This window comes from Exophiala bonariae, assembly GCF_035927105.1.
Source record: "Exophiala bonariae strain CCFEE 5792 chromosome Unknown scaffold_1, whole genome shotgun sequence".
Taxonomy (NCBI): domain Eukaryota; kingdom Fungi; phylum Ascomycota; class Eurotiomycetes; order Chaetothyriales; family Herpotrichiellaceae; genus Exophiala; species Exophiala bonariae.
In genome coordinates this window covers 2,514,422-2,541,176 of record NW_027042476.1, presented here as the reverse complement: position 1 = coordinate 2,541,176, position 26,755 = coordinate 2,514,422, and the positions used below count along the sequence as shown (strand labels likewise).

General features: G+C 50.1%; 10 protein-coding genes across 10 annotated transcripts; 5 read left to right on the top strand and 5 right to left on the bottom strand.

The window, feature by feature from the left end:
• Positions 1–146: 146 nt before the first annotated feature.
• LTR84_000891 (uncharacterized protein) lies at positions 147–1,163 on the top strand (the record flags this gene model as incomplete). Its single annotated transcript, XM_064844520.1, has 2 exons — positions 147–851; positions 942–1,163. 2 exons carry the CDS (start codon positions 147–149, stop codon positions 1,161–1,163), a joined length of 927 nt encoding a protein of 308 aa, XP_064712380.1.
• A 375-nt stretch (positions 1,164–1,538) lies between these two features.
• On the bottom strand, positions 1,539–2,816 carry LTR84_000890 (uncharacterized protein; the record flags this gene model as incomplete). Its single annotated transcript, XM_064844519.1, has 5 exons — positions 1,539–1,676; positions 1,725–2,332; positions 2,404–2,524; positions 2,603–2,713; positions 2,772–2,816. 5 exons carry the CDS (start codon positions 2,814–2,816, stop codon positions 1,539–1,541), a joined length of 1,023 nt encoding a protein of 340 aa, XP_064712379.1.
• An 894-nt stretch (positions 2,817–3,710) lies between these two features.
• On the bottom strand, positions 3,711–4,282 carry LTR84_000889 (uncharacterized protein; the record flags this gene model as incomplete). Its single annotated transcript, XM_064844518.1, has 2 exons — positions 3,711–4,174; positions 4,234–4,282. 2 exons carry the CDS (start codon positions 4,280–4,282, stop codon positions 3,711–3,713), a joined length of 513 nt encoding a protein of 170 aa, XP_064712378.1.
• Positions 4,283–4,734: 452 nt separating this feature from the next.
• Positions 4,735–5,191, top strand: LTR84_000888 (uncharacterized protein; the record flags this gene model as incomplete). Its single annotated transcript, XM_064844517.1, has 2 exons — positions 4,735–4,786; positions 4,866–5,191. The coding sequence occupies 2 exons, from the start codon at positions 4,735–4,737 to the stop codon at positions 5,189–5,191; spliced, it is 378 nt and encodes a 125-aa protein (XP_064712377.1).
• A 1,012-nt stretch (positions 5,192–6,203) lies between these two features.
• Positions 6,204–7,319, bottom strand: LTR84_000887 (uncharacterized protein; the record flags this gene model as incomplete). The annotated part of the gene is made up of 2 exons (XM_064844516.1): positions 6,204–6,981; positions 7,036–7,319. The coding sequence occupies 2 exons, from the start codon at positions 7,317–7,319 to the stop codon at positions 6,204–6,206; spliced, it is 1,062 nt and encodes a 353-aa protein (XP_064712376.1).
• Positions 7,320–8,129: 810 nt separating this feature from the next.
• Positions 8,130–9,186, top strand: LTR84_000886 (uncharacterized protein; the record flags this gene model as incomplete). The annotated part of the gene is made up of 2 exons (XM_064844515.1): positions 8,130–8,253; positions 8,315–9,186. 2 exons carry the CDS (start codon positions 8,130–8,132, stop codon positions 9,184–9,186), a joined length of 996 nt encoding a protein of 331 aa, XP_064712375.1.
• Positions 9,187–13,769: 4,583 nt separating this feature from the next.
• Positions 13,770–14,726, bottom strand: LTR84_000885 (uncharacterized protein; the record flags this gene model as incomplete). The annotated part of the gene is made up of 1 exon (XM_064844514.1): positions 13,770–14,726. One exon carries the CDS (start codon positions 14,724–14,726, stop codon positions 13,770–13,772), a length of 957 nt encoding a protein of 318 aa, XP_064712374.1.
• A 3,349-nt stretch (positions 14,727–18,075) lies between these two features.
• LTR84_000884 (uncharacterized protein) lies at positions 18,076–20,004 on the bottom strand (the record flags this gene model as incomplete). The annotated part of the gene is made up of 2 exons (XM_064844513.1): positions 18,076–18,324; positions 18,385–20,004. The coding sequence occupies 2 exons, from the start codon at positions 20,002–20,004 to the stop codon at positions 18,076–18,078; spliced, it is 1,869 nt and encodes a 622-aa protein (XP_064712373.1).
• Positions 20,005–23,085: 3,081 nt separating this feature from the next.
• On the top strand, positions 23,086–24,144 carry LTR84_000883 (uncharacterized protein; the record flags this gene model as incomplete). The annotated part of the gene is made up of 2 exons (XM_064844512.1): positions 23,086–23,481; positions 23,530–24,144. The coding sequence occupies 2 exons, from the start codon at positions 23,086–23,088 to the stop codon at positions 24,142–24,144; spliced, it is 1,011 nt and encodes a 336-aa protein (XP_064712372.1).
• A 736-nt stretch (positions 24,145–24,880) lies between these two features.
• Positions 24,881–25,171, top strand: LTR84_000882 (uncharacterized protein; the record flags this gene model as incomplete). The annotated part of the gene is made up of 1 exon (XM_064844511.1): positions 24,881–25,171. The coding sequence occupies one exon, from the start codon at positions 24,881–24,883 to the stop codon at positions 25,169–25,171; it is 291 nt and encodes a 96-aa protein (XP_064712371.1).
• Positions 25,172–26,755: the final 1,584 nt, after the last annotated feature.

Below are 26,755 nucleotides of genomic sequence, written 5' to 3'. Positions count from 1 at the left end.
AATTTCATATACACCTCATTCCAACGATCCACCGACCCTACCACCCACCCAACCATACCGCCATTCCCATCGAAACAACACATGAAAAGACCAGCATAACCTCACGCACCTCACCAAAGAGCCACAACAAAAAAGCGCGAGCCATCATGGCAAACGCCAACCCAGACACACTGTCGGACCCCAATGCGACGCTCTTCAACATGTCCTGCTTCGACCTGCTACTGATCGAGCTAGTGCCACTCGCCGAGCGAATGGCTCGCTCGTACGAAGCATCGCTCGACCGTCCCTCCGCTACATCTCCACCCACAAGCAACAGCGGCAGCAGCGCAACCGCCGCCGCGGGTAGCAGAAGAGCCACGGCGAGCAATGCAAGTGCAGCAGGAGGAAGCGTCAAGAATATAGTAGGAGGAGGAGGAGGAGGAGGAGGAGGAGGGAGCACCCCGTCCGACGCCGCCACACCGACAAGCAACACCACGGCGGGGGCCGGCAATTCCAACTCGCCCGGCAGCGGGAGCAACAGCAACACCACGGCCATCAATCCCGCAGGAGGCAACCTCAATCCCGCCGCCTCCGCCGCCAATGGGCCTGCGTCAGTAACAGCGACGACGCAAAACGCAGCGTTGGTCCCCTCGCTCGCCGCGGACGGACTGCCCGAGACCGAGATATTCCGCGACAGCGTGTACGTGCGGCTGGAACGGCTGGGGTTCCGCGTAGGCCAGGGATTGTGTGAGCGGTTCTCGCGCGACCGGCCGCGCTTTACGGACCAGCTCGACGTAATCAAATTCATCTGCAAGGACCTGTGGACCGTCGTGTTCAAGAAGCAGATCGATAATCTGAAGACGAATCATCGGGTATGTCTTTCTTTTCCCGATTGCTCTGCACGCGTTCCGTTCTACTGGGCAACGAGAGTTGGTTACTAATCGTGGGGTTTTCTTGAGCAGGGCGTGTTTGTTCTTACCGACAGTAAATTTCGGCCATTCTCGAGGATGAGCATGACCAGTAATGCTGAGGCTATTGCTCGGGCGCAAGCTCATCTTTACTTTCCTTGTGGTATCATCAGAGGAGTACTGTCAAGTCTGGGCATCAAGGCTACAGTTCAAGCAGAAACGAACGAACTACCCTCGGCGACTTTCCAAATCAAAACTTCTCAAGCAAAGACATAGAATTACATGAGACAAGTAAAGAAGAATGCGTTGTCACATGATTTCATTTCTGGTTTAGGCTTCTCGAGGATACCTGGCAATGCTTCGGAAGCCTCGAAAACTTCCCAACCAATGGCAAAATATCTTTTCTAAAAGGTTTTTGCAGTGAAGGGCTGAATTGCTTGGGATCCAGCTCACGAAAGAACTGGACGTTCATGAAATGTTCATAACCTGCTCCGACATCTTTGTCAGTTTCCATGGCGGCTAGTTTGTATTTGGAATGGCATGGCATGGCTGGCAGGCGGGCTCGCTCATTCTGTTGTCAGAAGTTGCTCACATCCTACCTGCAGCGAGACGTTAGGCAATGGATAAAGGGAAAGGACAAGACAACGGAACCTACTTGGGAGGATTCTTGATGAAGCTGACACCAGTCTCGATGTTGGTCTTGAGGCCCTTGACTGCTTCGTCCAAGAGCTTCTTCTCATAGTCGTTCGCACCGCTTAGGATGTTGATGGCCTTTTCAGCTCCGCTGGGCTATTTCGGGATTAGTATTGAGGAAAGGGATTGCAGGAGTGTACTTACGCCGAGTTCGACGGGAACAGAGAAGAAATCGGTGCCAGTAATCTTTTGGATCTCATCACCACCTTCAACGCCAGGGAGATAGACAAAGGTTGGCTCAACAATACCCTTCTCACCCTTTGCAGCCTTGAGAAGTGCCTCGGTGAATCTGAAACCAGCATATGCCATGGATAGAGTTGCAGAACCAAGACCATCCTTGGCTTTGACTACCTCATCACCACCGAATTGGACACGGTTGACCAATGCATCAAGCTTATCTTCAGGGATCTTGACGGAAGGTTTGGCTTGGCTGAAGAGAGGAACGATGGTATTGCCGGAGTGGCCACCAACCACGGGGATGGTAAGCTTGCGAGGATCCTTCTCGCCGGTAATGCCAGCAACGAAGGTCTCAGCACGAACAACATCGAGAGTGGTGACACCGAAAAGCTTCTTGGGGTCAAAGACACCAGCTTCTTTCAGGACTTCGGCGGCAATAGGGACTGTGGAATTGACGGGGTTTGAGATGATAGCAATGCTGGCTTTGGGAGCATATTTTGCAATGGCAACCACAAGATCCTTGACGATGCCTGCGTTGATCTTGAAGAGATCATCTCGGGTCATGCCAGGTTTGCCTTAAAGAATCAGAATCAGTGATGCTCTCTCCATACGCATCTAGGTCATGGGAAAAGGTTATATCACATACGAGGAACACCAGCGGGGATAATGACGATATCTGCACCAGTCAAAGCCTTCTTCTTGGCCTCCTCAGTCTCTGCTTGTTCGCCTTTGAAGTCACCCTTGGCGGCAACTTGGCCATCGATGACCTGCAAAGAGTCAGATTAGGGATGTAAGGGTCATTCATCCTTTCGGACGAGAGGAAAGGACGAGAGGAAGTTGCGTACAGCGGGCGAGGCAATGTGTGACAGATCGGCGGCAACACCAGGAGTGTTGACCACATCAAACAGGGAGAGCTCGTCCACGAGTGGAGAGATCTTCAAGAGTAACGACAATGGCTGTGGAACAAGTCAGTGAGCTTTCAAGACGCGAGATCATTGTTGACTGTCGTCTTACCTGACCAATGCCACCAGCGGCGCCGAGAACAACTGCTTTGACCATTGTTGCTGAGAGTGAGGGGTAAATCCGCGTGAACTATGAAGCATGTCAACAGGTGCGTGGGGCTAGATGTGCGCGATATATAGACTTACAGTATCAGTGTCAGATAAAGAGCAATAGAAGAATGGATTGAGTATGAACAAGTCAGGAAGATGAAGACAAGGTCAACAGAAGGAAAGCGGTCTGACTTTTTTGGGGAAGATACAGATGAGAACTTGACGTGGAAGCTGTTGAGGGAGAAGGTGCCAAGCTTGTATCATAATTGACTGCATTGAAACGCCATTCACGGTCGGAGGAGGAAGGAGCGATCAACATGCCCCGCGTTGAACCCTGGCGACTGGCGGCTTCCCTTTCCCAAGTCCGCATCCCCGGTTTAGTCCTAGTCTGGTCCCAGAGTAGGGTGTTCACGGCTTCAACGACTTGCCAACGCCACTCTTCCTACTAGTATTACGATTCATTCAAGACTCTTGTTTGCGTGAATAACGAGAATTGTTCGGGTCAGGCTGAACACCATGCATCATCGAGGGGTTCATACCCAAGGGCAAAACTCCGTACTATGGAGTGTTCGGTCCTCGTAAACGTTCTTGGGCATTTGAGGGCATTCTTGTTTTCATCGCTGCATAGTACTATCGGAAGTAGCTCTTTCGGATGGGTTTCTGAAGTGATTCTTGTGCCACATGCCGACTTTGCTTTGCCCCTATCTCTCAACACGCCGAACTTGTGTCGCCTTGCGTTTCTTGAACACCCGACTGATGGATCAAATAACCATCATGAAACCCGAACCGGGGCTTTGGTAGGAACAAACCCAGTCCCCGCGAGTTTTCCTGTGATATCATATGTATTGGTTTGTCGAAGTTGAACTTGGAGAATGGCTGCACTATGGTTGCAGAACATAATCTATGCCTCCGTCTTCGAGGCCTTCTTTCCGCGGCTCTTCTTCTCTGGGGCATCCTTCTTGGGTTGCTGCGACTTCTTGAGAGCACTGGCTCGGGCAACGGCGTCCTTGTTCAAATCACTGCGGTACGATCCCTTGCCCACGGCACCTGCGACACTGGCGTAGGTTCTGTAGAAATCATCAGCATATGTGAGTTTGACATTTCCGGAGATTTGTACGCACCGGCGATTCGTCGTGCCCTTTTTATAGGCATGTGTGTTGCTGGAAGAAGCAGGCTTGTTGTGAGAGTTGGACTTCTTGGTCTGTAATGTAACACCACCCTTCTCGTTGAGATGAAGAGCAACGGCCTTGTTGTTCACGAAACCAGCATGCTTTCTCGAGTGTTTGTTGGTCAAGTTGAAGGGGTCGCGAGAGAATTGGACGCCGCCGGCCGACTTGCGCTTGACGAGGAAAGCATTGTTGTTACCTGCAGAACCCTGGGTTTTAGTTTCGATCTTACCCACCAAATCGGGGGTCAAAACTTACGGACAACCTCCCAGATGAGATCTCCGGACACGTTGGAAGGAGCAGACATGGCGTGAGTGTGTATAAGGGTCGAATGCTGTCGTTGAACTTTTGCAGGTGAAATTGTTCAATGTTCTTGTGCGCAGTTGTTTCGACGGGCTTGGCGATTGGACCAGAATTCCCATTGGTGGCCTCCTTGTGTCTGACGGGAGATTGCACTTGGTGCATTTGTGCTTCGACAATGACGCTTGAGGTTATTCTACTCTAACGTAGACCCAGTGTCCGGCTAATCCCGTGGCCCTCCGCTCGCAGGCTGACGACAACCGCTTGGGCCAGCATTGGCGTTCTCCCTGCTTCTTTGGACAACCCTCATCACAACCACTGCTGGTTTATCACTCACCAGCTTCCTTCGTGGAGCGTGACAGATACCTCTACATATACTATGGGCACAGGAATCTAGTACCAATCGCCAGAACTACGTGACACTTCCTCTCTCTATAAGCCCATAGCCCGCAACCCACCATGGCGTATCTCCTCTACTCCATCTTCTTTCTCTCCGTCATCGTCGGAACAGGTAGGCAACCACTGCTATTGAGTTCTTCATCATGAGTCTCTGCATATGCTAACAAGCCTTCTTTCCCTGTCCTCTGCAGCCCTCTATTTCACCCGAGAGCGCTGGATGCAGTACATGCCCGACCGAGTACAAGATGTCGTCTACTCCCGACTCCCGACATCTTTCATGGGTGATGTCGAGTCCGGCTTCACGTCCAACGACTTCGACCTGGCAGGCAACGTTATGGAGGGGGACTCGCGATCGGGACTAGATCCAAAATCCAAGCGCGACATTCAACGACTGATGAAGATCCGTGGCATCAACTTTGACGAGGCCAGACGTGTATATATGGAACAGCGATTCAAGAAGGCCGGTATTGGAGAGGATGGGATACCAAAAGATCCAAAATTTGTGTCGTTTTCCTGAGACACTTGGGTTGAGAGAATCGCCTTGTCGAGGAAAGATCGATGCGAAAGTTCTTGTGAGCGCTGTGTTCGGGGGGTTTCTGGTTTCTAAGGTCTATTTCTTGTCCCATTTTGAAAGTTAATGGCTGTTAATACCAGCGTACACTGGTGTCGAAATGCAGAATATCTTTCTTTCCTCCCCAACAAGTTTCTCAAGGCATGTTCATTCTGATAATGCGGGGGTGACAAGATGTTTTGCTTCACGAAAATGACGAGACGGACCGACATATTGGGTGGAAAGGGTCTTGAAACTCGTTTGCAATCGCTAATGTCCTGTTACTGCGAATCTACCAATCTCAAGGGTGGACGAGCCACCGGAGCGAGCAATTATTGTCACCTTGGTCGGACCCGGATGTTTGGTTGCCCACCACCGATATTACTGGTTCGAAACCACTATCTCGGAAGTGATCAATGCTGTTGAGCCGGGAATGAATGATAGTGAAACAAGAGGCAATGTGGTGGCGCGGTCACTATTTATATTGCTGGTGGATAATGGTGATGGACTGTACCAAGCAGCCTGCTCCCGGGGCCACGCGGATTGCTGCGAGGATAGACACATACAGTATCGCGCGTGTTGGACTTGCGTCACTATCTATAGACGATGACATGTATCTTCGGATCATGTTCGGTCGCCGGCCTCTGAGCGTTTACTACGGCATCTGGAAGATAAATCAATAAAAGGCAAATACGATATATACTTGACCTCTAGGAGCACGCTTGGGTCAGCAGAATGCATTGCTTTCGTTGATGTATGCCGGTGCAGAGACCTTCGCGCCACGTGGGGCTCAAACTATCGTGTGCAAGTTGGACTCGATTGATTTTTTTCTAAATACCAGATAGTGTTCAACGAGCGACTATGGTCGTAGAGTAGCGACCCTCTGCATAATTATCCAAAGTCGAATGCCTTGGCCCCATACTAATTAATGTTAACTCCGGCCTGTCAATCCACACTGAATGCTAGGTAAGTTGCGATTTCACTGAGATTTCTTGTTGTCGTAGGTACGATCGTCCTTCCCTTCAACTTCTTGTTGAATCTTCTCCATCTCCTTGGTCTGTCGCTCCCACTCTTTCTGTCCCATTTTCGCATCTCTTCGGAAAAGTTCTTCGTTGGGCTTTCGATAACTTCCACCCAGCCTGTCCCATAGCGTAGTGAATTGTCCGTAATTGAAGTTAAAGTACAAATGATGCATGGTGTGGCAAGCTGCACCATTTATGAAAGGCGAGTTGGCGTAATATTCACCGTCGTGGATGAAAATGGTCCAGATGTTGATGAAAACGAATAGAGCAATGTAGGCAAACTTCTGCAGCGGGAACAAGAATGGGAAGAGATGGTATGGAATTGACTGAGAGAATCCATCAAGCGGATGAAAAGCATGCGACGCAAAAGGCGTGGGCATAATCCATTTGTGGTGGGCTTTATGAAGGTGTTTGTAGACTGTAGGATGATGCAACCCGCGGTGAATCCAGTAGATCAGAAAATCGGTGAACAGGACGAAGAATGGGAACTGAATAAAGTTGTATGCCGCGAAAGGGGCCTCGGAGGTCGTGTCGTAGAGTTTGGCATATCCGCGGACTTCGGCCAACATACAAGCAGCAGTGAGGAGAGACATGCCAGGGAGGGCGTTGACGGCTTGAGCAATCTCCAGGCGGACCTGATTCTTGAGATACTTTGGGTGGTTGACAGTGTCCTTGTCAAAGATGAAGACGTAGGAGAGTCCGGCACAGATGAAATAAAGTAGAGCACCAAACAGCCTGCAAAATTGGTAAGTGACAGAGTTTCGACGATGGAAAAAGACGTAAGCGTACCATACTATGAGGAAAAGGCTGACGCCCTGCCTGTATATGTTGTCGCGTGGCAATGAGCTACTATAGGCCCAATGTGTTGGCTCCAAATTGATGATTTGAGAAGCGGGCTCAAAGATATATTTGTACTGAGGTGATGGACTGGCACCCTCTCTGACACTCGAGAAGGTAGAAGAGGTGATGTTGTTAAACTTCTGCGAGATGTATTCTGAGGGACTGGCCGGGAAAAGTGTCGAGTATAAACGGTCAAGGACGAGAGTGTCAACGATTTCGAGGACGATGTCCATGGTGGCTAGGTTACGGCGCTTGCCCGGTGTCGAAGGAGGAACTCGCTTGTACGGTCTTTCTGTATTCCAGGAATGAGGTCTAGGCGATAGCAAGAGACCTAGGAAACGGACTGTGTGTTGTTTTGCATTGAGTGGTCCATGGCAAAAGAATTCATTGAGGAAGGATTCAAACGCGGTAAATGAGGAGCTGGTGGTGGTGGCGTGAAAATGGGAATGGGACTTCCGACGCCCGACCGATAACGGGCATCTGAATAAAATAAATTGGTGCCCCCAGAGAACAGGCGATGAGTGGCCTGAGAGATGGCATTCCCCACTCCAGTACTGAGGAAAGCCCACCTAACTGAGCCGCCAAAGCCGGTCATTGGGCTTGCTCCCAGGCGGTGATGACCAAATGCCCGCTCATTCCATGCCCCGAAATGCCGGCTAATTCCCATTCCACGGGCACAGGCCACTAATTCATGCCCCTGAAGCTATAGATGCTGAACATCAGCTGCCAACATGCAGGGCAGCTTCCCCACTCTCACCGTCATGTCACGTGTAAACACGTGATTCAGTATGAAATTCCGAGATGTCGCTGCCGTCATGACTCGAGTGTTGAAACTGCGACGCAGCAATTCATCAGGCCGAAGGTACAAATCACTCCTCCCGGCCTATAGGACACCGATTGCCATCGTGTAGTCCCTATCCATATCGCATCATGTCATTTTGAACTCGAATTCTTCCTCGACATGATACTCGATCTTGGAACATCAACTTACAGTCGCTACTCCGTCCCGCATCTTCCTAGCCCTTGATTCGCAGTGCCTGCACATGACGCCTTCCAATAACCATGGCATTTCTCCAGCCACTGTCGAAGCCATTGCGGGTTTGTCGGCCGGCTTGAGCTCCACTGTCATTGTCCATCCTCTAGATATCATCAAGACTAGATTACAGGGTAGGTACTCAATCGCGGTCGATTATCGGGGCATAATTCAGAAGAACTAACTTGCCCACAGTCGACAGCACTTCTCATCCATTCCTCAACTCATCCCGATCCGTCTTCCGTGACATATTGCGGAATGAAGGGCCAACTCGAATTGCTGCTCTCTATCGTGGCTTGACACCTAACCTGGTGGGCAACTCTGCTGGTTGGGGTTTATACTTCCTCTGGTATAGCCAGGCACAAGATCTGATCAGGAATGTCCGGAGTTATGAGCCAGGTCACCAATTGACTTCATTTGATTACCTCTGTGCATCGTCCCTCTCGGGGGTCCTGTCTGCCATCCTCACAAATCCGATTTGGGTCATCAAGACTCGAATGCTCACAACGTCAGTGTCTCAAGCAGGCGCATACTCTGGCATGGTTTCCGGTCTTCACTCTATATACAAAACAGAAGGCACCCGCGGTCTGTTTCATGGCCTAACTCCTACTCTCGTTGGAGTCAGTCACGGTTCATTGTATTTTATGGCCTACGAGAAGCTTAAACAATGGCGCCGAACATCAAGGAAGGATGGGAAACTTTCCAATGTTGATACTCTGATAACCTCGTCGTTATCCAAAGTGTTTGCAGGTCTCATCACCTATCCTCATCAACTGGTTCGTGCCCGACTACAGACTTATGACCCAAGTGCCACAGTCCAGAAGCGAGGTCCAGGTGTCATCAATTTGATTCGAATGGTATGGCGGAATGAAGGTTTTGTCGGGTTTTACAAAGGACTGTTCCCCAATCTTCTCCGTGTGGTCCCAAGCACATGCGTCACCTTCCTGGTATATGAAAATGTACGATGGAGTCTACCAAGATTAATTGGTGACGATGACGGCCACCACTTGGAAAACATCTCGAATGCAGCGCCATCAAACAAGGTGGAGAAGAAGGGCCCCTTATAGCAGGGATCCAAGTACAGACTAGATTCCTACTGATAGCTCGAGAAACGAGCTACATCTGGACCTAATCTACAGCACGCCGTCACTTTGAGTGTGCGAAGCTGATAATATATCTCAATCCCCCGAGGATTTTGCCTCTTGATGGATAGCAGGATATGTCTCTGGGGTGTACGGAGCATCACTCGTCGTGTCCCCATGACAGTCTTCGAGCATTTCCCTTCGGTCTGTGCCTCGTGCACTCTACTGAAAGACCTCAGGAGGTAACCCTATGATGGATATATCTCACAATGACAACCCGATTTCTCTTCAACTCCGTTCAAGCATGAATAGACCCATACTCAGACCTACTCATCTCCCCACTTCAAAGTCTTATCCTGAGGGGGTCACATCTGGTATCGTCTGTACCTGCATTGCAGCAGAAGTCTTGCATTAGCAGATCACTCATAAGTAATCCAACTTGGTGATCGCTGCACAGCTCAAGACTAAGACAGCTAAGACAACGGGGTGCATTCCTCCCGGATTTTTCTCAGACCAACTGGACCACTCTAACAAGAGAGCAGTGGACAGGCCCTGTACTAATAATTGCTTACCCCCATTCACATGACTTTGTTGCCTGTCATCCCATCTTGTACCCACTAGTCACAATTTGAAGCCGAAAGAAGAAAGTTCACCCAACTGCCAGAAATCATGGTCATTCTCGAAGAGAGCCTTATCAGCCAACCAAGGGAAAGCGTGGTTCGGAAATGATTGGATGAGTCCCCTGGTCATCGTGGGTCGAGTGGCAGGCTCTTCTACTGTTCCATCCGACCTTCTAGAAACCTTCTAGAAAAACTCTTCAAGGTCACTAGCCAGGATTCATGCAGAAGTCTCAGCCTAGTTGACCCACAATCACGGAATGCCTTGATCCTGTCACTAATTTTGCGGGATTATCGACGACTGTTCCTCCACAAGTGGACACTATCATGGGTTGATCAAGCTTGTTGTTCTATTGTCGATACTCCAGCTGCCTAACCGTTTACCTCTAATGCGGACTTTCGATCCCGAGGTTCTGTGCCACTTTTGACGGATGATCAGTGTGGGTTTTTGGTCTAACCACCGCTCCTCACCTTCAGAGCTATCCATGAGTTTCAGCCCCAGGGTATCAGCATTTTAATCTACAAGCCTTTCTCGTTTACCGCACGGCCAACCACCATCTCTTTTGCATAAGTGCACAGCATTTACGGAGTAAGCCAGTGTGCCAACCGAACACATTACTTTGCCGCTTACCGTTGCACCTTACTTTTCTGGAAGGATTTGAACTTGGCATCTTTTGGGTCTCTAGTCGTCCCTGGCTTGAACTCCTCGGTGACAGAACTGGGTGGAAATGCAATCCATCCGAAGGGTTAGGCCCCTGGCTGTGGGGTAGGTGACATATTCTTGATCCTTTCTACCTGTTATCGACCATTGAAGCAGTAATGCAACTCGCAAAGAGCTTTCAAAGCTTGTACCCTAACCCACTACGTGGCACTATCCCAGCCACATCGAGCAGTGCGAAATATGTCCAGGTTTCATTTCCACAGCAATCTATCCCACTCTCGCCACACCGCATCCCAATCGCAAACGTACACGAAGTCGATACGAGTTGGCAACAGCTGATGATTTTTGCACCCGTGGATCTTCTGCACACTTTTCCATTGACAGTACCGTATCGCAACCTTCTGGATCGCTGTTCAAAGGTGATCTACTATTGACTAAAAGGACATGAGAGTTCTTCGGAAGGGTTGCAAGACGTTTGTGTCGCCCCTGCTGTGATATGCTAAGACGCGGCAAGTGGGCTTTCATTACATTGCAACCATAGGAGGCTTTCGTCTCGTCCTATGGAGTCGAATGTGCCCCTGGACATGCAACTCAAACCGCGGTATGGCGTAGTGATCATCTTCACCTGTTCCACATGCATCAAGCACACTACTCGCATTGAGATCAGATGACCATTTATTGCTTCCCAATGTCAAGCATACCTTTGTTCTAATGGCGATGTATTCTCGTGCATGCTTGGCTGGTCGATACTAGTCTATCCGGCCATTACCTGGAATGACGAGACATCATAAAGAGTTGCAACGACCCACACTTGCGGGTTGACATGAGAGTCTCCAGAATAAGGAATGTTTCACCCGCACGGTTTATTTTGAATCGCTGCAAGTGGATCCGTCGATCAAGGCCTAAAGGCCTCATTGATAATCCCTGGTGCAGACCAGGGTCCCCACTTCACGATTGCCCAAACCTTCTGCTGTCTCTGGCCATAACCAAAAGAGGTTGCTCTACTCTGCTGGATTGCCATGGCTGAAGATGGTCAACAAAATGGCGTAAGACATGAAGCAATCAGGGGCCAGTGCGTTCCATCCAGTACACCTACTTTAATCTTCTCGTCACATGAACATGTGCGTTGACCTACAGCCTTGTGACAGAGACCTCGGCGATCGGTACCATGGGTCGACAAGGCGCCCATCACGACGCAGACCTCCATATTTTCCCAGACAGTCGGACATTCCCTCAGCCTTCCATTGCCCTTTTCCCCCTACTATTACGAGAGCAGAGCCCAGCCCGACCCGATTTTTCCCGACCATACCTAAGATGAGCTTCTGAAAGCTTCACAGCATAGCGAGCATTCCCCTGACATGCATTCTCCCTCCTTCGCTTGAACCCAGCACTTGACCTGCACGAGTGACCTTCATTACCCCATATTATGCCTACACATGTATTTAAGTTCACGGCGACGGAGTGCAAACCTCACTGTCCGGCGGAAGGTCCCGAACGGGTGGGTTGGTCCGGTGAGATAACACTCGCCGTCGTCCCTCCCCCTTGCATTGGGCAGGAGCGCCGAAGGTTTGAGTTTTCGCGTGAGTTCATGCCTCGGCAACGTCTCCCTGGCAAATATCATGGGGTTCAAATTGAGGCAGAAATCTAGAACGGCCTAATGTAGTCGTTGAAGCGTAGAAACCATGTTTCCCGGGAATGCAAGACGAGAAAGGGGATAAAGAGCCTTGTTGCTTGCAAAAGACTTTTTTTGGTCAAACATGCTTGAACCATACGTCATTAAAGAAATTCAATCCTAGGACATTCAAAGAAACGCCGTAGCCCCGCCGCTGCCGAAGCATCCACGAAAGCGAGTACCTGTCAGTCATCCAAAAGGGGCAACGCGACCGACCAACACACCGCCGTGTTTGGATCTCACAGGCTTGGACGGGGTGCGCGGTCATCATCACTGTGAGTTCTGTGACGAGAAACAAAAGCGACCAGCCGCAATTTTTGGGCGTGGGCTGGGTCTCTCTCACTTAGGGCAGGGCAGGGCAGGGCAGGGCGTTTAGGGGGGCGAGAATAGATGAGAAGTGATGTGATGTGATGTGATGTGAAGTGCCTCACTAACTAGGGACCATGGTTAGGTAATGATGGGATGCTCACAGAGCATGTTGAAGGAAGGTACTGTGTGATGGCGTAGCATGGCATAGTAGAGCAGAACAGAGCAGACAGGACTGGTGTGGCATTGATTGATGATACCTAGCCTATTTACCTATCCAGAGAAAGGAAGTGGAGGGAATTAAATCTGCACGACGTACCATGGGGGAACAAAATAGAAAAGGCAAAGGAAAAAGACACGAGTATATTGCCTTGTGCATGTGGCGAGAAAGAAGAAGAAGAATAAAACAAACCAATATGCTAGGCGTTGGTCATCAGAAGAAGAAGAGAAAAAAATATGAGTTTTGAGATTTTATATCTCGAATCGTTGCGGCATCTGTGCTCACTTTAATTTTCTTCCCGACCTGACCTATGTCCCTGCAGTCTGCTTGAGCCAGGGGGGGGGGAACAGACAGACAGTTGTAAGAAAGAAATTTTAGGTATAGAACATGAATGAGGAAGATATATATGTTGGAAAAAGTGTCATAAGATGGAAATTGCAGGTTTGACCCTCTCATACACACAACTCAGCCACTTGCACAGTCAAAGAAAATCGTCAGGAATAGGAACAGGAAAAGGAAGAATGAATACATCCAAGACTCGATTTGGTCTTCTTATTGAAACAAATATCTCAAACCAAGGCGTTGGAAATTTCTCGTCATATGTTATTTTTTCTTTTGGAAGGTTCTGGCATTGAAATACACCCGCTTCTGCGCTCCATGGGATTATCATTGGATCCCTGTATACTTGTACTCGTACATCGCTGGTCGTCATAAAGAAAAATAATAAAAGCAACGAATGGATAAGAAATCTTCTCTGACTCTTTGTGACTTTCATGTAGCGCGTATCATGAACCAGGAAGCTGTGCTAGCTAACTTCTTGACGCAGTTCTTGAAGAAGAAAAAGGGTCAATGTAAGGAGCTGCCTCCATGTTGAGCTGCCTGGACAGCTGAGAGAGATATGAATCTCGAGGATGATCGTCGACACGATCTAAGGGTGTCTGAAATCGACAGGACATAGCTTGGGTTGACGCTGGAAAGTCCAGCGCCCAAAGTGCTTCATCCGACCATCCGATCTCGATGAGGCGCAGTTGGCAAGATCGTGCGTAGGATCATATTCCCAAAAATTGGTGTGATATTGATCCAGCCTGGAACTCAGGGTTGATCCAGTGTGGCAAGTACTTCAACCTTTCGGCCCTTGCCACGTCCCTTGATCCCTTTGTTGCTGTGCCTGTAGAGCTCCTGGAAGTATTCTCTCAACTCCTCCTCCTCAGGATCATATTCATTGGCCGAGAATTGGTGAGAGAGCCGTGCCAGAGTCTCTCTGTGAAATTTGTTCATGTGGGCCTTGAGGTTACCAAGTTGTGTGAAGATCTTACCGCCATGCCCACCTTCAGTGTTTCGACAGCCATCAAGCCTACACTCATACCTTTTCTGGCAAGATCCAGGATCGGACAACGCTCTTTTCCGGTTGGGTCGTTGTCCGATGTGCCGTCGTTCATGCGTACGCAGATTGCCAAGCTGGGAAAATGCTTGCCGGCACGTAGAGATGGAACAAGTATATGGCTTTTCTCCGGTATGAGAACGAAGATGAATCTTGAGATGGGTTGGTTGAGAGAATGATTTGCCGCAGTCAGAATAGGGACATAGGTGCTTCTTGGGTTTTGTGGTGGTATGAGTAGACACTGGTTGCATTGGCGGTGGTTGGAGTGTCTTCATCAGTGAATCGACTTCTGAAGTGGATTCTGGAAAGATTGTGGACGGCTGTGAACAACTAGGAGGAGTATTGCGACTGGAAGAGATGATCGATTCAAGTCTTGTTTGTTCCGACAGGTCCGAGGAAAGATAACTGGAAGGAGCCTCCGAATAGACGGAGAGAACATCATCGAAGTTGCCTTTCTCGTCTCCCGCCCAACTTCCAGGAGTTGCTGGACCTTGACCTGTCTGAAAGTAGTCGTAGGTGTAATCAAAGCCTGGGAAATTGCCAATGGTATGGGCACGGTGGAGAGTGGTCGGTGTAGGATCAGGAGTGCCGAAGACATCATAGTCGTATAAATCATTCGAGGGTACATTCTGCAAATAGTAGTCCTGAGGAAAGGCATGCCCAGACATGTCCGAGGCTGGCTTGGATGGTGCCGAGGTGGGCACCATCCACTGTCTGAGTTGATGCATGTGCCACTCTATTTGGTCCGACGCCGTATTGTAAGACATTTCCATACAAGAGCAGAGATGCCAATATAATGTGATGTGATGAGATGTCGATGAGGATCTGAAAGTGTAAAGATAGAGATCTTGCGTATCCGAAGGGGGAGTGGTATTCGAAAACGGCTATATCAATGGAGTAGAACCGCTACGCAGGCCGAACCAAAGGTCGACTACATCGAAACGTAAGTCGAACCTTTGATATAAGTAGAAATGGAGTTCCAGGAGGGATGCGTCGAGGACGAGGACGAATAGGATCGAGGACGGAGACGATTGACCAAAGTTCGGAAGCAGGGAAGGAGTTGGCACAGCGAAATGATCAACGATTCACAAGTATTCACGATTGAGTTTGAAGCGTCAAGGAAGTTCAGCAGTTGCGGTAGTGAATGGGAGAGAACGGTAGTCATGACTATCAGCCCCGACCTTAGTTTATACCTTTGAATTGGAAATGGCATTGTATACAAAAGCATCGACCGACTCAGCAGTGAGCGAGCGTGGGATATGACACTTTTGGGATTAGAGGGAATAGAAGCAGAAGGGGACAAGGGACAAGGGACAGGGGACAGGGATGTAGCTGCATGCGGCAGAGATTGCACGTCTCCATTGTTGAAGAAGCGATGGTGGTGTTCTTTGCGGCTAAGGGAAGACACTCGAGAGGCAGCCTTGCCTGACAGTGGAGGGAAAAGAATGGAGAGGGAGCGCCAGGGCGTCGAGGGCCGTGGGCCGTAGACGCATCGACATTCCAGGCCGGGACAGTGCCAGATGACGCCGTGAAAATTTTCACTGGATGAGGCACCTCAGTGGCTCGTTTGAGCTACCTTGGTGGCATTAGGGCCAGTGCGAGATGATGGTGATGATGCATCAAACGATGGAGGGCATGCCAGGTCCTTCGGCTTGCAGGGAGAGGTTGGATCGAAGGTTTTCTCCCAGGGTAGGACAGCGGAGAAAGTACAGGGGGGTGCTCGATGGGCCGTAGGCTGTAGGCTGATGGGCCGGAGCCTAAAAGGCCGGCTGCTGGGGTGTTTAGCGTCAACGATCGTGTGATTTAGGGCACTGCTAGCCCCGAGCACGTAGGGGCCGTCTGAAGGGACGAAAAGAAACCCAAGAGAGGCATCGGGGGCCAAGGCTTTCTGTGTAGCGAAAAGAGGGTACGAGGTACAGCGCCTGTCCAGCCCCAGTCCAGCTTGAAGAAGACGCTGATCAGTGCAGGTCGATGCAAGAGACGCATTAGTTCTGAATGCTAACATGCTTAGACGGAAATCTCAGTGATAACTTGATGCCGTAGTCTCAAAGGGGAGGTCCCTCGCATTGCGGACTCGTGGCTTTCGACCATGGGACTCTGGAGAGACGAGAAGGCCAGTGGTTAGCCAATTCTGTTAGTCCGGATCCTCTCGTAGTTCCAGGGACCTCAGGCCTTTGGAGAGGAAAAAGCCTCTCTGTACATAATGAGGCTTGCAGTAGGGCAACAGAAGGACGTGGGACTGTGGGAGAGCATGAGCAACGATGGCCCAGCATCAGGATTCGCAAATTGGGTGCAGGTTCGTTATCTCTGAGTTTTTCACCACGAAGAAGATATGATAATGCCCTGAAACCGTTGCGCCTGCAGAGCCACATATCCCTCACCCTCACGAGGCTTGCAGATGGTGAAAAATTTTCATTCGATAGGAAAGCGAAAAGCAAGATTGCGAATTCGAGGAAACCAACATGGGCAGCTGGAGCAGGACGAGATCGTCACACATCGATTGCCTTGTAAGTTGTAAGCAGGTGCCTATACCATCCCACGCCCCCTCACGCTCGCCGTCTCTAGGTAGCCAGTCGAGTTGGGGCAACCCCCCCTCGTTTTACGCAAATTCTTCAGTTGAGATAATTCAACCCCAGCTCAGGAATGCTCGTCCAACGAGAATGCGTGGATAAACACAAAGGCCAACCACTGACGAGTGTACAGGTCACAAGTTACAACCGACAAACAGTAGCCTATCCTACTGGATCCGACCCTGACAGTGGTGTGTCCTGGGGGTGTCCTTGGAGTGTCAGTGTGGATTGAGAGCATTGCGGCATTGACGAAGCGGAAGGGTCTCGGAAGTCAGCAGAACAACGGCTACGGCCGCCCGCTCGGTAGACCCCGATGGATCTGCTTCGAGGTTGAGGCCCAAGGAGCAAGAGGGCTGGTGGCCCCGGGGCTTCCAGTTCCAAGGTCCCCCTACTGTCGTGATGCAAGTACGGTTACGGATCCTCAGTATTGTAGACCATGCATGTTCCGACGACGACCGGCTGAAGTCTGTGACGTGTTGACCCTTCCGGTCCGGATACTATTGGAATCATGAAGCTGTATCAGTACCGAGTACTCACTGAAGAACTCACGCTCGTAAAAGATCAAAACACAATAGGGCATTCGCTGAGCTCATCGTCGCATCGTCGAGCAGGCATCCTTCCCAGTCACCTATGATTACCATGAAACTGACTCATGGAAACTCCAAGCCCGTTCGTGTCCCGTTCAGTAAGCATCATAAGCGAAGTCCATCCATCAAATAGGAATGTCCCTATCGTCGCTAACTTGAACTCTGTTGAAGCGCCCGACATGGTCCCACGGGGGGGGGCAAAGCACTATGATATGAGTCTATGACTACCTCGTGAAGATCAGAGCTATCGTCTCTCGTACTCCGAGTCACCACTCAAACTCAGATCTGACGCCTCCCGGTGGTCAAAGAACAAGAGCAACTCCATATGTAATGGCAGGGGAATTTTGGGGGTGTTCAGGAGATAATCCTCCAATCACTTTTCTAAAAAATGCAACGTTCCCTAGCAAAGATCCCGAAAAACAATTCAACTGCCACTGGCAGCTCAGCCCGTCATATCCGGATATACAAGTTGTCCGCACACCGTGACCGCGACCGTGACCGTGACCGTGATCGTGACCACCCCCAAACCCTCTTCATGGCCCACTAATGCTGGTCCTCCCACGCCACTAAAAAAGTCCCTGGCGGTCCCAAGAAATCACTCCCACTCCTCAAAATGTGCTCCTCAGCCACACAACAATCCAATAGGTCCTTGGTCCATGCCGAGGAATGCCTTGGGGGAAATGCCTCTTGATTCGAACCCAATGTCTTTCCCATGTTGCGCGTTGGTTTGCCCCGATTCCTGTTCCAGTCATGAAGAGCCCGAAATTGGCCTTCTACTTCGGGCTTGCCAATGGTTGGCGACCTTCCGGCTTTTCTCGATCTCGAAAAGGTCGTCATGCACTAAGCCTCACGCGGCCGGCTTAGATGCCTCCTTGGTGAGCTCCACGCCAGGTGGTGTATTGCCAGATCCGAGCTTTCATATCTCCTGAACCGGTTGCAAACAAATGTCCAGCAGGACATGGCGCCACCGAGATGACGGAATTTTTGTGTCCTTGAAGCATCATTTGTGCATTGCCGGTTTGAGGGTCCCAGAACTGTACTCCACGGTCTTTCGAACCGGACATGACCCATTCGCCTCCAGGTGTCAGGCACACCGACAGCACGTAGTCCTAGAGAATTACAGGTTAGCTCATTTCATCATGATTGACAGCAGTCGGGATCCATCTCACCTTGTGGCCCTCGAATGTTCGAATGCATTTGCCATCCTTGGAGGCCGATGCTGGGATCAGCCCACGCTGAGGTGTGAGTTCCCACATCTTGATCGTCTTGTCCAAACTACCACTGACAAGCTCACGTCCACTGGGAGAAAAGGCCACAGAGTAGACACTGTCCTTGTGGCCTTGGCCGCCCTCTAGCCGCTCAATGAGATATCCACTTGAACAGTCCCAGACGCGGACACTCTTATCCAGCGAACCGGCAGCAACAAATCGTCCATCGGGAGACATTGCCACCGTAGTCACGCCGTCTTCGATCGACAAGACCATCACTTGTTGGTTGGACTCAATGTCCCACAATCTGACTGTCTTGTCACCAGATCCTGACGCTATCAAGCGACCTGTGCGAGAGAAGTCGAGTGAGTAAATGTCTTGTTCGTGTCCGTCGAAGGTCGTTCGAATACGCTTGCTCTCGATGTCCCACACTCGGATCTTCTTATCTTCGGCGCCTGTGGCAAGCAACTTGCCATCAGGAGAGAAGCAGACCGAACGAATGTACAAATCTCCCTCCTTATCTTGAACACTATCATCCAACAACTCGCACACTTTACGACCATCTCTGGCGTCAAAGATTTGAGCACTGCGGTTGCAACCTGTTGCGACATATTTGCCGTCGGCCGAAAATCTGACACAACACACTACTGATTCGTGGACCAGATTGTGCAGAAGCTGAACATCAAGCACACGAGGAACGTTAGGGTTGAACACGGCGTGCCAATCGGCTCCTTGGCGCTTCAAGGAGTCCGGCAAGTCATCCGGGTTCAACTCTGCCAAAACGTTGCCCACGTTAGGGAATGCGTTCTGTCCAGGTCCTGGGTGACGTGGTTGGAGCTGCATGTCGCTACCGGGAGGAGTTGGGCGAGGGATTTGTGGGGAAGCTCTGGGATCATTCGGGTATGGCATAGGCTGAGGCTGATTGGGATGTTGTTGAGGAGTGGCGGGACCAGGTGCGCCTCTGTTGGCCATGTTACGGTTTTTGCCCAATCCTGGCGAGTTTGTGGGAGGTTGTGGCTGTGGCGCATAGCCGTTCAGGGTCGGGCCCTGATATCCAGGAAAGGAGTTGGGAGGCTGAGGTGGTCCTTGAGGCTGTCCAGCAGGTGGTGGAGGTGGCTGTAGGGGATGCTGTTGTGGAGGAGGCTGTTCAGGAGGAGGAGCAAGCCCTGGACCACCTTGACCTTGGTTGGCCATGATTCCACTGAACAGACCACCTTGTCCGTGACCCAAAGAAGGAGGAGGAGCTTGAGCAGGACCACCATGCTGGGGAGGACCACCGAGATGCGACTGCACTTGAGGACCGCCGCGCATCTCCAACTCATGTCGTAGCATGCGAATCTCAGCCTCATAGTCTTGCTTCATTTTCAGCTGGTTCTGCTCTAATTGGTAGACTTTGTTCCTAATAAGTTCCATCTCCTGAATTTGTTGAGCAACTTGGTTTTCCACCTGCTCGGATGAACGGCTCTGGTTGTCGAATTCTGCGCGAAGGGACTCCATGATTTCATTGAGGCGATGATTGGGCTGGCCCGGGGGCGCAGGCCCAAGATTGGGGTTGCCGCGGTGTTGAGTAGCATTAAACATGATGGAGGTGATTGATCAAATGCTGGATGATCAGAGGGAGATGGGATGGGATGGAAGAAATGAAGAAGCAGCCTGAAAGCGGGAGTAAGAAGGTTGAAGCAGAAAAGCGCGGTAGCGGTGCAGTGGTAGCGACAAACCGGGACACGTTCAAGTTTGGGGTGCTCGGGCTTCTGGTCGAGAAATGACGCTAGTGGTAAGGGGAGAAAAAAGGGAATAAGCTCATAGCACGCCGACAGCTAAGCCAATGACTCTGACGGGGGTTGGATGATTGAAACTTCCACGCGGAAGGGGTTGGGTGCCTGGATCAGAGCTGGGAAGTTAGCAAAGCGTGCCAGGAGTCCATAAGACGGTGCGAAACAGAGGCAGAGTGGGTGAGGACCTAGAAAAGGGAGAAGAACAGGAGGAGAGGACGGGCAGGCTGAATGATAGAAAAGGATGCTGGCGTCTGTGGACACAATCAAATGTGGAGTAACCTTCCGTAACGCTATTTGGGACTCCAGAATACTCACATGGAGTATCGTACGAGGTACCAAGGTAGCCTGGTGGACTTAGGCTTGACTTGCAGGTACTGGGGGAGCGAGATGCACGAGGATGGGGGCTCCTCGGGGGGCAAAAGTGGTTACTAACACACCAGGTTACTGCGAGATACCTAAATGATGAGCATGATTTGCACTGTTATAGCTGGAGCGGGCATAGAATTCGTTCGTCGACTCTGTAAGTCATGCACACAGATCAGTGCACGTACTCGTACAGGCATGGCCCCATGGAATCTTCAGTGCCAGTGGGCGTACGCTCCACACATATCCGTCCCACTAACTTAGCCACCTGGGCACCTAAATGCTGTAACTGGCAGACAGGCCAGCCCAAGGACGAAGAAGCTCGCATGCTGCACGGGCTTCAGCCTTCGGCCCAGGACTGGCAAGCCAGGCACATTTCTCCAGAATCAACGCTAAATGGGAGACGAACTGCCGGAAATGCTCCACCTGCACCAAGGGGCCTGAAGTTTGTGGACATTATCCGCCCGGGCCCCGGAGTAACTGGAAACCACCTAATCCCAGAGACTGCTAGCCCCTAAAAGGCGAAGATCTCGGGCTTAAGATCGTTAACTTGACGGAGTATCGCCGCACGTTCACCACGCTCTACCCCGTTCCATATCTAATAACGAATTCCCTGTCAATGTTATAACCGAAAATCTGCACATCAGACCCCAGTGTAGGCTACTGTCGTACTACGGGGTACAGAGACTAGACGACAGTGTCAATATGGGTTGCCATTCGTTGAAATGTTAATCGCCTGCGACTCGGGGACAATCCTTCACGGCAGTCCGAGTGAAACGGGACGTCTCATCCACGGGTGCCATGCTCCTCGCCAAGTCGGCCACGATCAGCCCGCTGCAGCGAGGCTGCGCATGGCTTGCCACTCGAGCACATCCAAAGGGTGCTAAAATATACATGCATGCTCCACAGCATTTGGTCTCGTGCTCCATGTATATCGGTGTGTACGGCACTCAGTCTGTCGTCTTCCCTGTATTAGAGAAAAGGATCATTACCATTGGTGACATAGGTGAACAACATGTTTGACTCCACCTGCTTCGATCATATTATCAGGCTGTCATTTGTCCTACCATGGACCACGTGCCTGAATGACAGAAGCATTCATCTCTCTACCTGGACAGCTGTATCAGCTCATAGACACAGGTATTCGGAAGACTTGTTCCACACCAGGAAACCCGAGACCAAGGAAACTGTGCTGCTGGGAACGTACGCCATCTCATGTTACACACATCAGGCATCGGCTCCAACATCCTGTTCGTTGGCAAGCAGGCACCCTCAAAAGCGCTGCTTGGGACTCACACCCTGAGAACCAGCAGCACCATCTGAGGATGCTTGTTGACGTGGATGGACAGCATTGAAAGATCGCAGAGAATGCAACAGATAGATTCAGCCTCCCTCTTGTGCCGGGCGGCGTCCTGGATTATTCAGACTCAGTACCGTTGAAGTCCTGAGACTTTGGCTATTTGTCTGGTCATTCGCAATGCATATGGCATGACATTAAGAGTTGTGGAAAATATCGAAGGTCCATCCCACCGTGATGCTGCATGCGGTCTCCCGTTAGAACGAACTTGTCACATGTTGAAACCAAGAGAGAGTCAAGAGTATGATATTATTGGCGTTAGTAGGGTTGTTGTACAAGCTGGCCATGCATCTGTGCAGCTTCTTTCTGCGGGCGACCGCCCTTGTGCAAGTACCTCCTCTTCTGCTGCAATTGAACCGTTCCCAAGCTCCTAAATCTTGATTGAACTTTGAGGACAATTCTGATCCATTAGCCACCACTCTAGGTCATTTCACATTGGTCGAAGTTCTCCAAGAATCTGCGTCGTTCAATGGGTGTTGTTACAAGTCACACATTTCGTTCGGGTGCTTCTCAGTTGGCAAAAGGCGAAATCAAGCTGCGCAGCATCAGTTTTTGTCTGTGTATTCTGTTTCCCCAGGACAGGCACTAACCTAATCAAAGCAGGTTTGGGCTCACTCCTTGTGTAGCCTGCAAGGATTAGCCATAGCCTGCACGTTGCAGACATTGTATCAGACCTAGATAAAGGATGAGAGGAAGGTAGCCATAATGGACGACTTCACGAGTGATGTCGAGGATCTTGGAGATGCGCTCCTGCAAACTCAACATTAGAACGCCCATCGAAATGGTTTAAGGGATTCTGTCGCACCTTTGTTTCTTCCGAGAATTGAACCATCATGTGGTGCTAGAGAGTCTGGTCGATGGATATTTTTGGGGAGGACTGATGAGAATTGTCTTGCAAAGCCGATTGTTCAACTGTCGGAGTAGAAATGTCCAGTTCAGAAAATCATTCTGGAAAGAGACGAGCAGAAATTGAATCAATGCTCCGCAGTACAATGCACGTGACTCTGCCATAAACAGTAAAGCGTACCGAATATCAGCCGCCCTCCAAACTTCAGATTTAACTGATGAAGTTATTGCCTGGCCAGATATTTCGCTGGACAACTGGTCATCAAGATCTTTGCGCTTCCTACAGTCGCTTCCTTGCGCAAACACAGCCACGTCTTAATAATGTCTGGAGCAAGACATTGGGAGCAGGACAAGGATTCCACCATCTACATCGGTAATCTCGATGAGCGTGTTTCGGATTCTCTTGTCTGGGAATTGTTCTTGCAGGCAGGACGGATTGCGAACGTACATCTGCCCAAAGATCGGGTGACTCAATCTCATCAAGGCTATGGTTTTGTTGAATTCAACTCAGAAGAAGATGCTGAGTACGCGGCTCGCATCATGAACCAAGTCCGTCTTTACGGAAAGCCCATCCGCGTGAACAAGGCCAGCGCCGACAAACAAAAATCCGTCGAGGTTGGTGCAGAGCTTTTCATCGGCAATCTAGATCCTATGGTGGATGAGAGGATGCTGTACGATACCTTCGGCCGTTTCGGCACCCTAGTAGCTGCTCCGAAGGTATGTTCCTACTCAACATCTCAGAGGACATCGCTAATCATTTCGCAGATCGCCCGAGACGAGAATAACTTGTCTAAAGGATATGGCTTTGTCTCATTCTCCAACTTTGAAGCTTCTGATGATGCCATTGCCAACATGCACGGCCAATATCTTATGAATAAGGAGGTTTCAGTTCAGTATGCTTACAAGAAGGATGGCAAGGGAGAACGGCACGGTGACCAGGCAGAACGAATGCTCGCCGCACAAGCAAAAGCTCATGGAGTTCAGCCGACTCCTGCTACCATTCCGATGGGAACTCCCATGTTTGGTGGCATTCCTCAATCTCCTGCCACACCAGCAGGCTTTGGACAACCAAATGGAAACTTCCAATCAATTCCTCCTCCAGTACAAGCAAGGCCGCCGCCGCCGCCAAGTGTGCCTTTAGCTGCTCCTCCTAGTGGTCTTCCTGCTAGACCACCGCCCAGTCAAGCAGGATACGGTGGTCCGCAGAATTTCATGCCACCTGGTTTCAATCAAATGCCTGGATTCCCGCAGCCAAATGCTGGACCTCCACCCGGCTTTGCCCCTCCGCCTGGTTTTGGCGGCCCACAGGCTGGTTCGATACCTTCTGCTCCACCCATTCTTCCTCCAGGGGGTTTCTCGGGTTACGGAATTCGAAAATAGAACACAGCGGGATGGTGCGGACAATTCCAACATGTTGCGTGCTTGCTTGCTTGCTATGGGCATTATGTTAGACCGAGCGATGCGAATTCGATTAATAAAGATGTTTTACTAACAAGCTCGTCGTTTGGCAGCTGGAGAAACGGGATCAAATTGACTTTCGGGAGCATTTGTGGACAACAAAAGTTGAGGTTTCAAGCATATAAATTTCCAGGACAAATGGTTTGAATGCCCAAGCTCCAGTTACGCGTGAACACGCAAACTAATGATTGCCTTCCAGTGTGATGAAATGTTTCATCGTCCGCGTTGATGCTTGGCCGATTCGGGCATTGCATTAAGTCCTAAACAAAAAGCTCTCCTGCCTCAACAAGCCCGTGTGGACATGGCAATACTACATGCATGATTTCACCTCGTTCCGGGCTATTCACTTCTTGTATAATCATTTACATGGTCGCTGCCTGGCCAGAGTGTCGGTTTACGACTCCTAGATGATCTACTTAAGCCGCCAACTTGCTCTCTTACTTCTTCTTTTTTTCTTTTTATTTACGAACACTGAATTCGAAAACCTCCACACAAGCAAACTGCGTTGTCACAAGCGCCAAACATATTCACATCGACAGTCTCCTCTATCCTAATCCTCCTTATCACCAACACAAACACATATTGTCTCTTCCAAACCAAGCTTAAATTCAACCATCCTCCTTCACCACAGACACCCGCCACAATCAAATCAATCAAGATGTCTGCTCTCAGCACTGCTACCATCCTTCTTAGCAAAGAGGAGAAAGAGAAAGTCGCTAAGGCGAACAAGGCCGCTAAGCACAAAGAGTTCCGTGCTCAACAGTCAGATGCCAAGAAGCGCGTTTTGACGAGGCTTGGTGCAGACAACGAGCCGAACAAAGCAGATGAAACCGATGACACCAAGGGTCTCAAGGAGTGGAAAAAGATCGAGGCTTTCATGGATCAGCTAGAGGCGAAGATTGCGGCTCTCCAGGCTCGGCTCGCTACCTATGAGGCGCCGATGTGGTAGAGCTGACGGCAGCAGTGGTGGTAGTAGTGATGGTGGAGGTGGAGATTGTCTCAGGTGCTCGATAGCTCCTCAGCAGCGATCAATGCAGAGGTTGATTAAACACCACTTGTCCTCTCTTCGAGGTGATCTCGTGAATCTTGCAAAGACGCCCTTTGTACCCCTGCAGTCGCCGCAAGCACATCGATACCACATTCGATGAATATCAAACTAGCCGCTATCATCATCGCAGTTCGTTACTATCCCTACCTAGGTAGTGACGAAAACTCGGCGGAATTCATGTATATCATAACATCGCTTTAGTGCTTGATGTTGCTATCAGGCTCATCGTATCGACACCAATATTCCATTGATTGAAAATTCTACACACTTCGTTCCTCCATCAGATGGAAACAATGAAAGACTTTGCAAAGTTTTACTGAGCCCACTTTGTGTCGAGAAGCAGCTTCAATCAATACTCCTCAGATGGATGTTCTGGCACAATTATCGCTACAGTACACTCAAACACGAAACAACGTTTGAATTCCACCAGCCTAGAGTATGCGCTCTCCTGAGTGCGTGTGATTCCACTTTGTTCAACGCCTATTCTATTCAGTATCAGAAGAACAGACGATTTCTGTGTCTCGATTCTGCGGTCCCACTGTCCCCGACTCAATGTACAGGCATGGTTCCTAGTCATGATGTTTTAAGCTGTGAGAATGCGGTGACATACAAGGCCCATACATATTGAATGGGTGAAGGCAGGTCTTTGGAAGACTGAATCGGTGGAGGAGCGGTAGTTCAAGCCACAGCTAGCGATCTTTCATAACCTAGATTGCAGGTACCAAAACCCTGTCTAGATTCTTATGTTCCTTGTTGGGAAACCTGATTTGGAGTCTTGGTCCACATACTACGCAGGCCGGGGCTTCCACGTTTATCGGAGTGTGAGCCGGATGCAAGATCTGCGTCAGAGGTGGGCTCCAGGTCCAGGTCCATGATTTGGAGTCGTGGTCGAAGGAAGAAGGTGGTGACCAGGTCCAGAGGTCGAGTATTCCATGTGGTCCATGAAGTGAGTCATCTTTATTAGCATTTTTCCCTGCCCATGTTCTTATGAAGTTACCCAAGCCCAATAACTCATGTATCTGATTCTGGCATGGAAACTGACCGTAAACACGGTTTCAAGAAGTAGATACAGGGCTCTGATGCGTGGTCTAAGACCAGGTGTGGGAATTTTAGACCAACAGAGTAAACCGATAGAGTCGATGTCGAAACCCAATGAATAACTGCCATCCGCCCATCAGCCACAGACGTCTCAACATCCTGCGGTCCAGAGCTAGAGCCTATTTCGATCTAAGATTGTAGACTAGGAGAGACCTGAATCTCCCGTGCCTGGGAGACGCACGAGAGATGCACGTTTTTACCCACAGTCTTGTTGAATGCCTCTCTTCCAGCTGTTGGGACATTCACTTCTGGGACGAAGTCGTCGAGCTCGGCATGGTTGAGTTTCCAGGCCTGACCACGTTCAACAGTAGTTGCAAACTCAGCAGTCCAACCAGAGGAAGATTCGAAGAAATAGTTCCGTATGTTTATTCAATGCAGAAATGGATA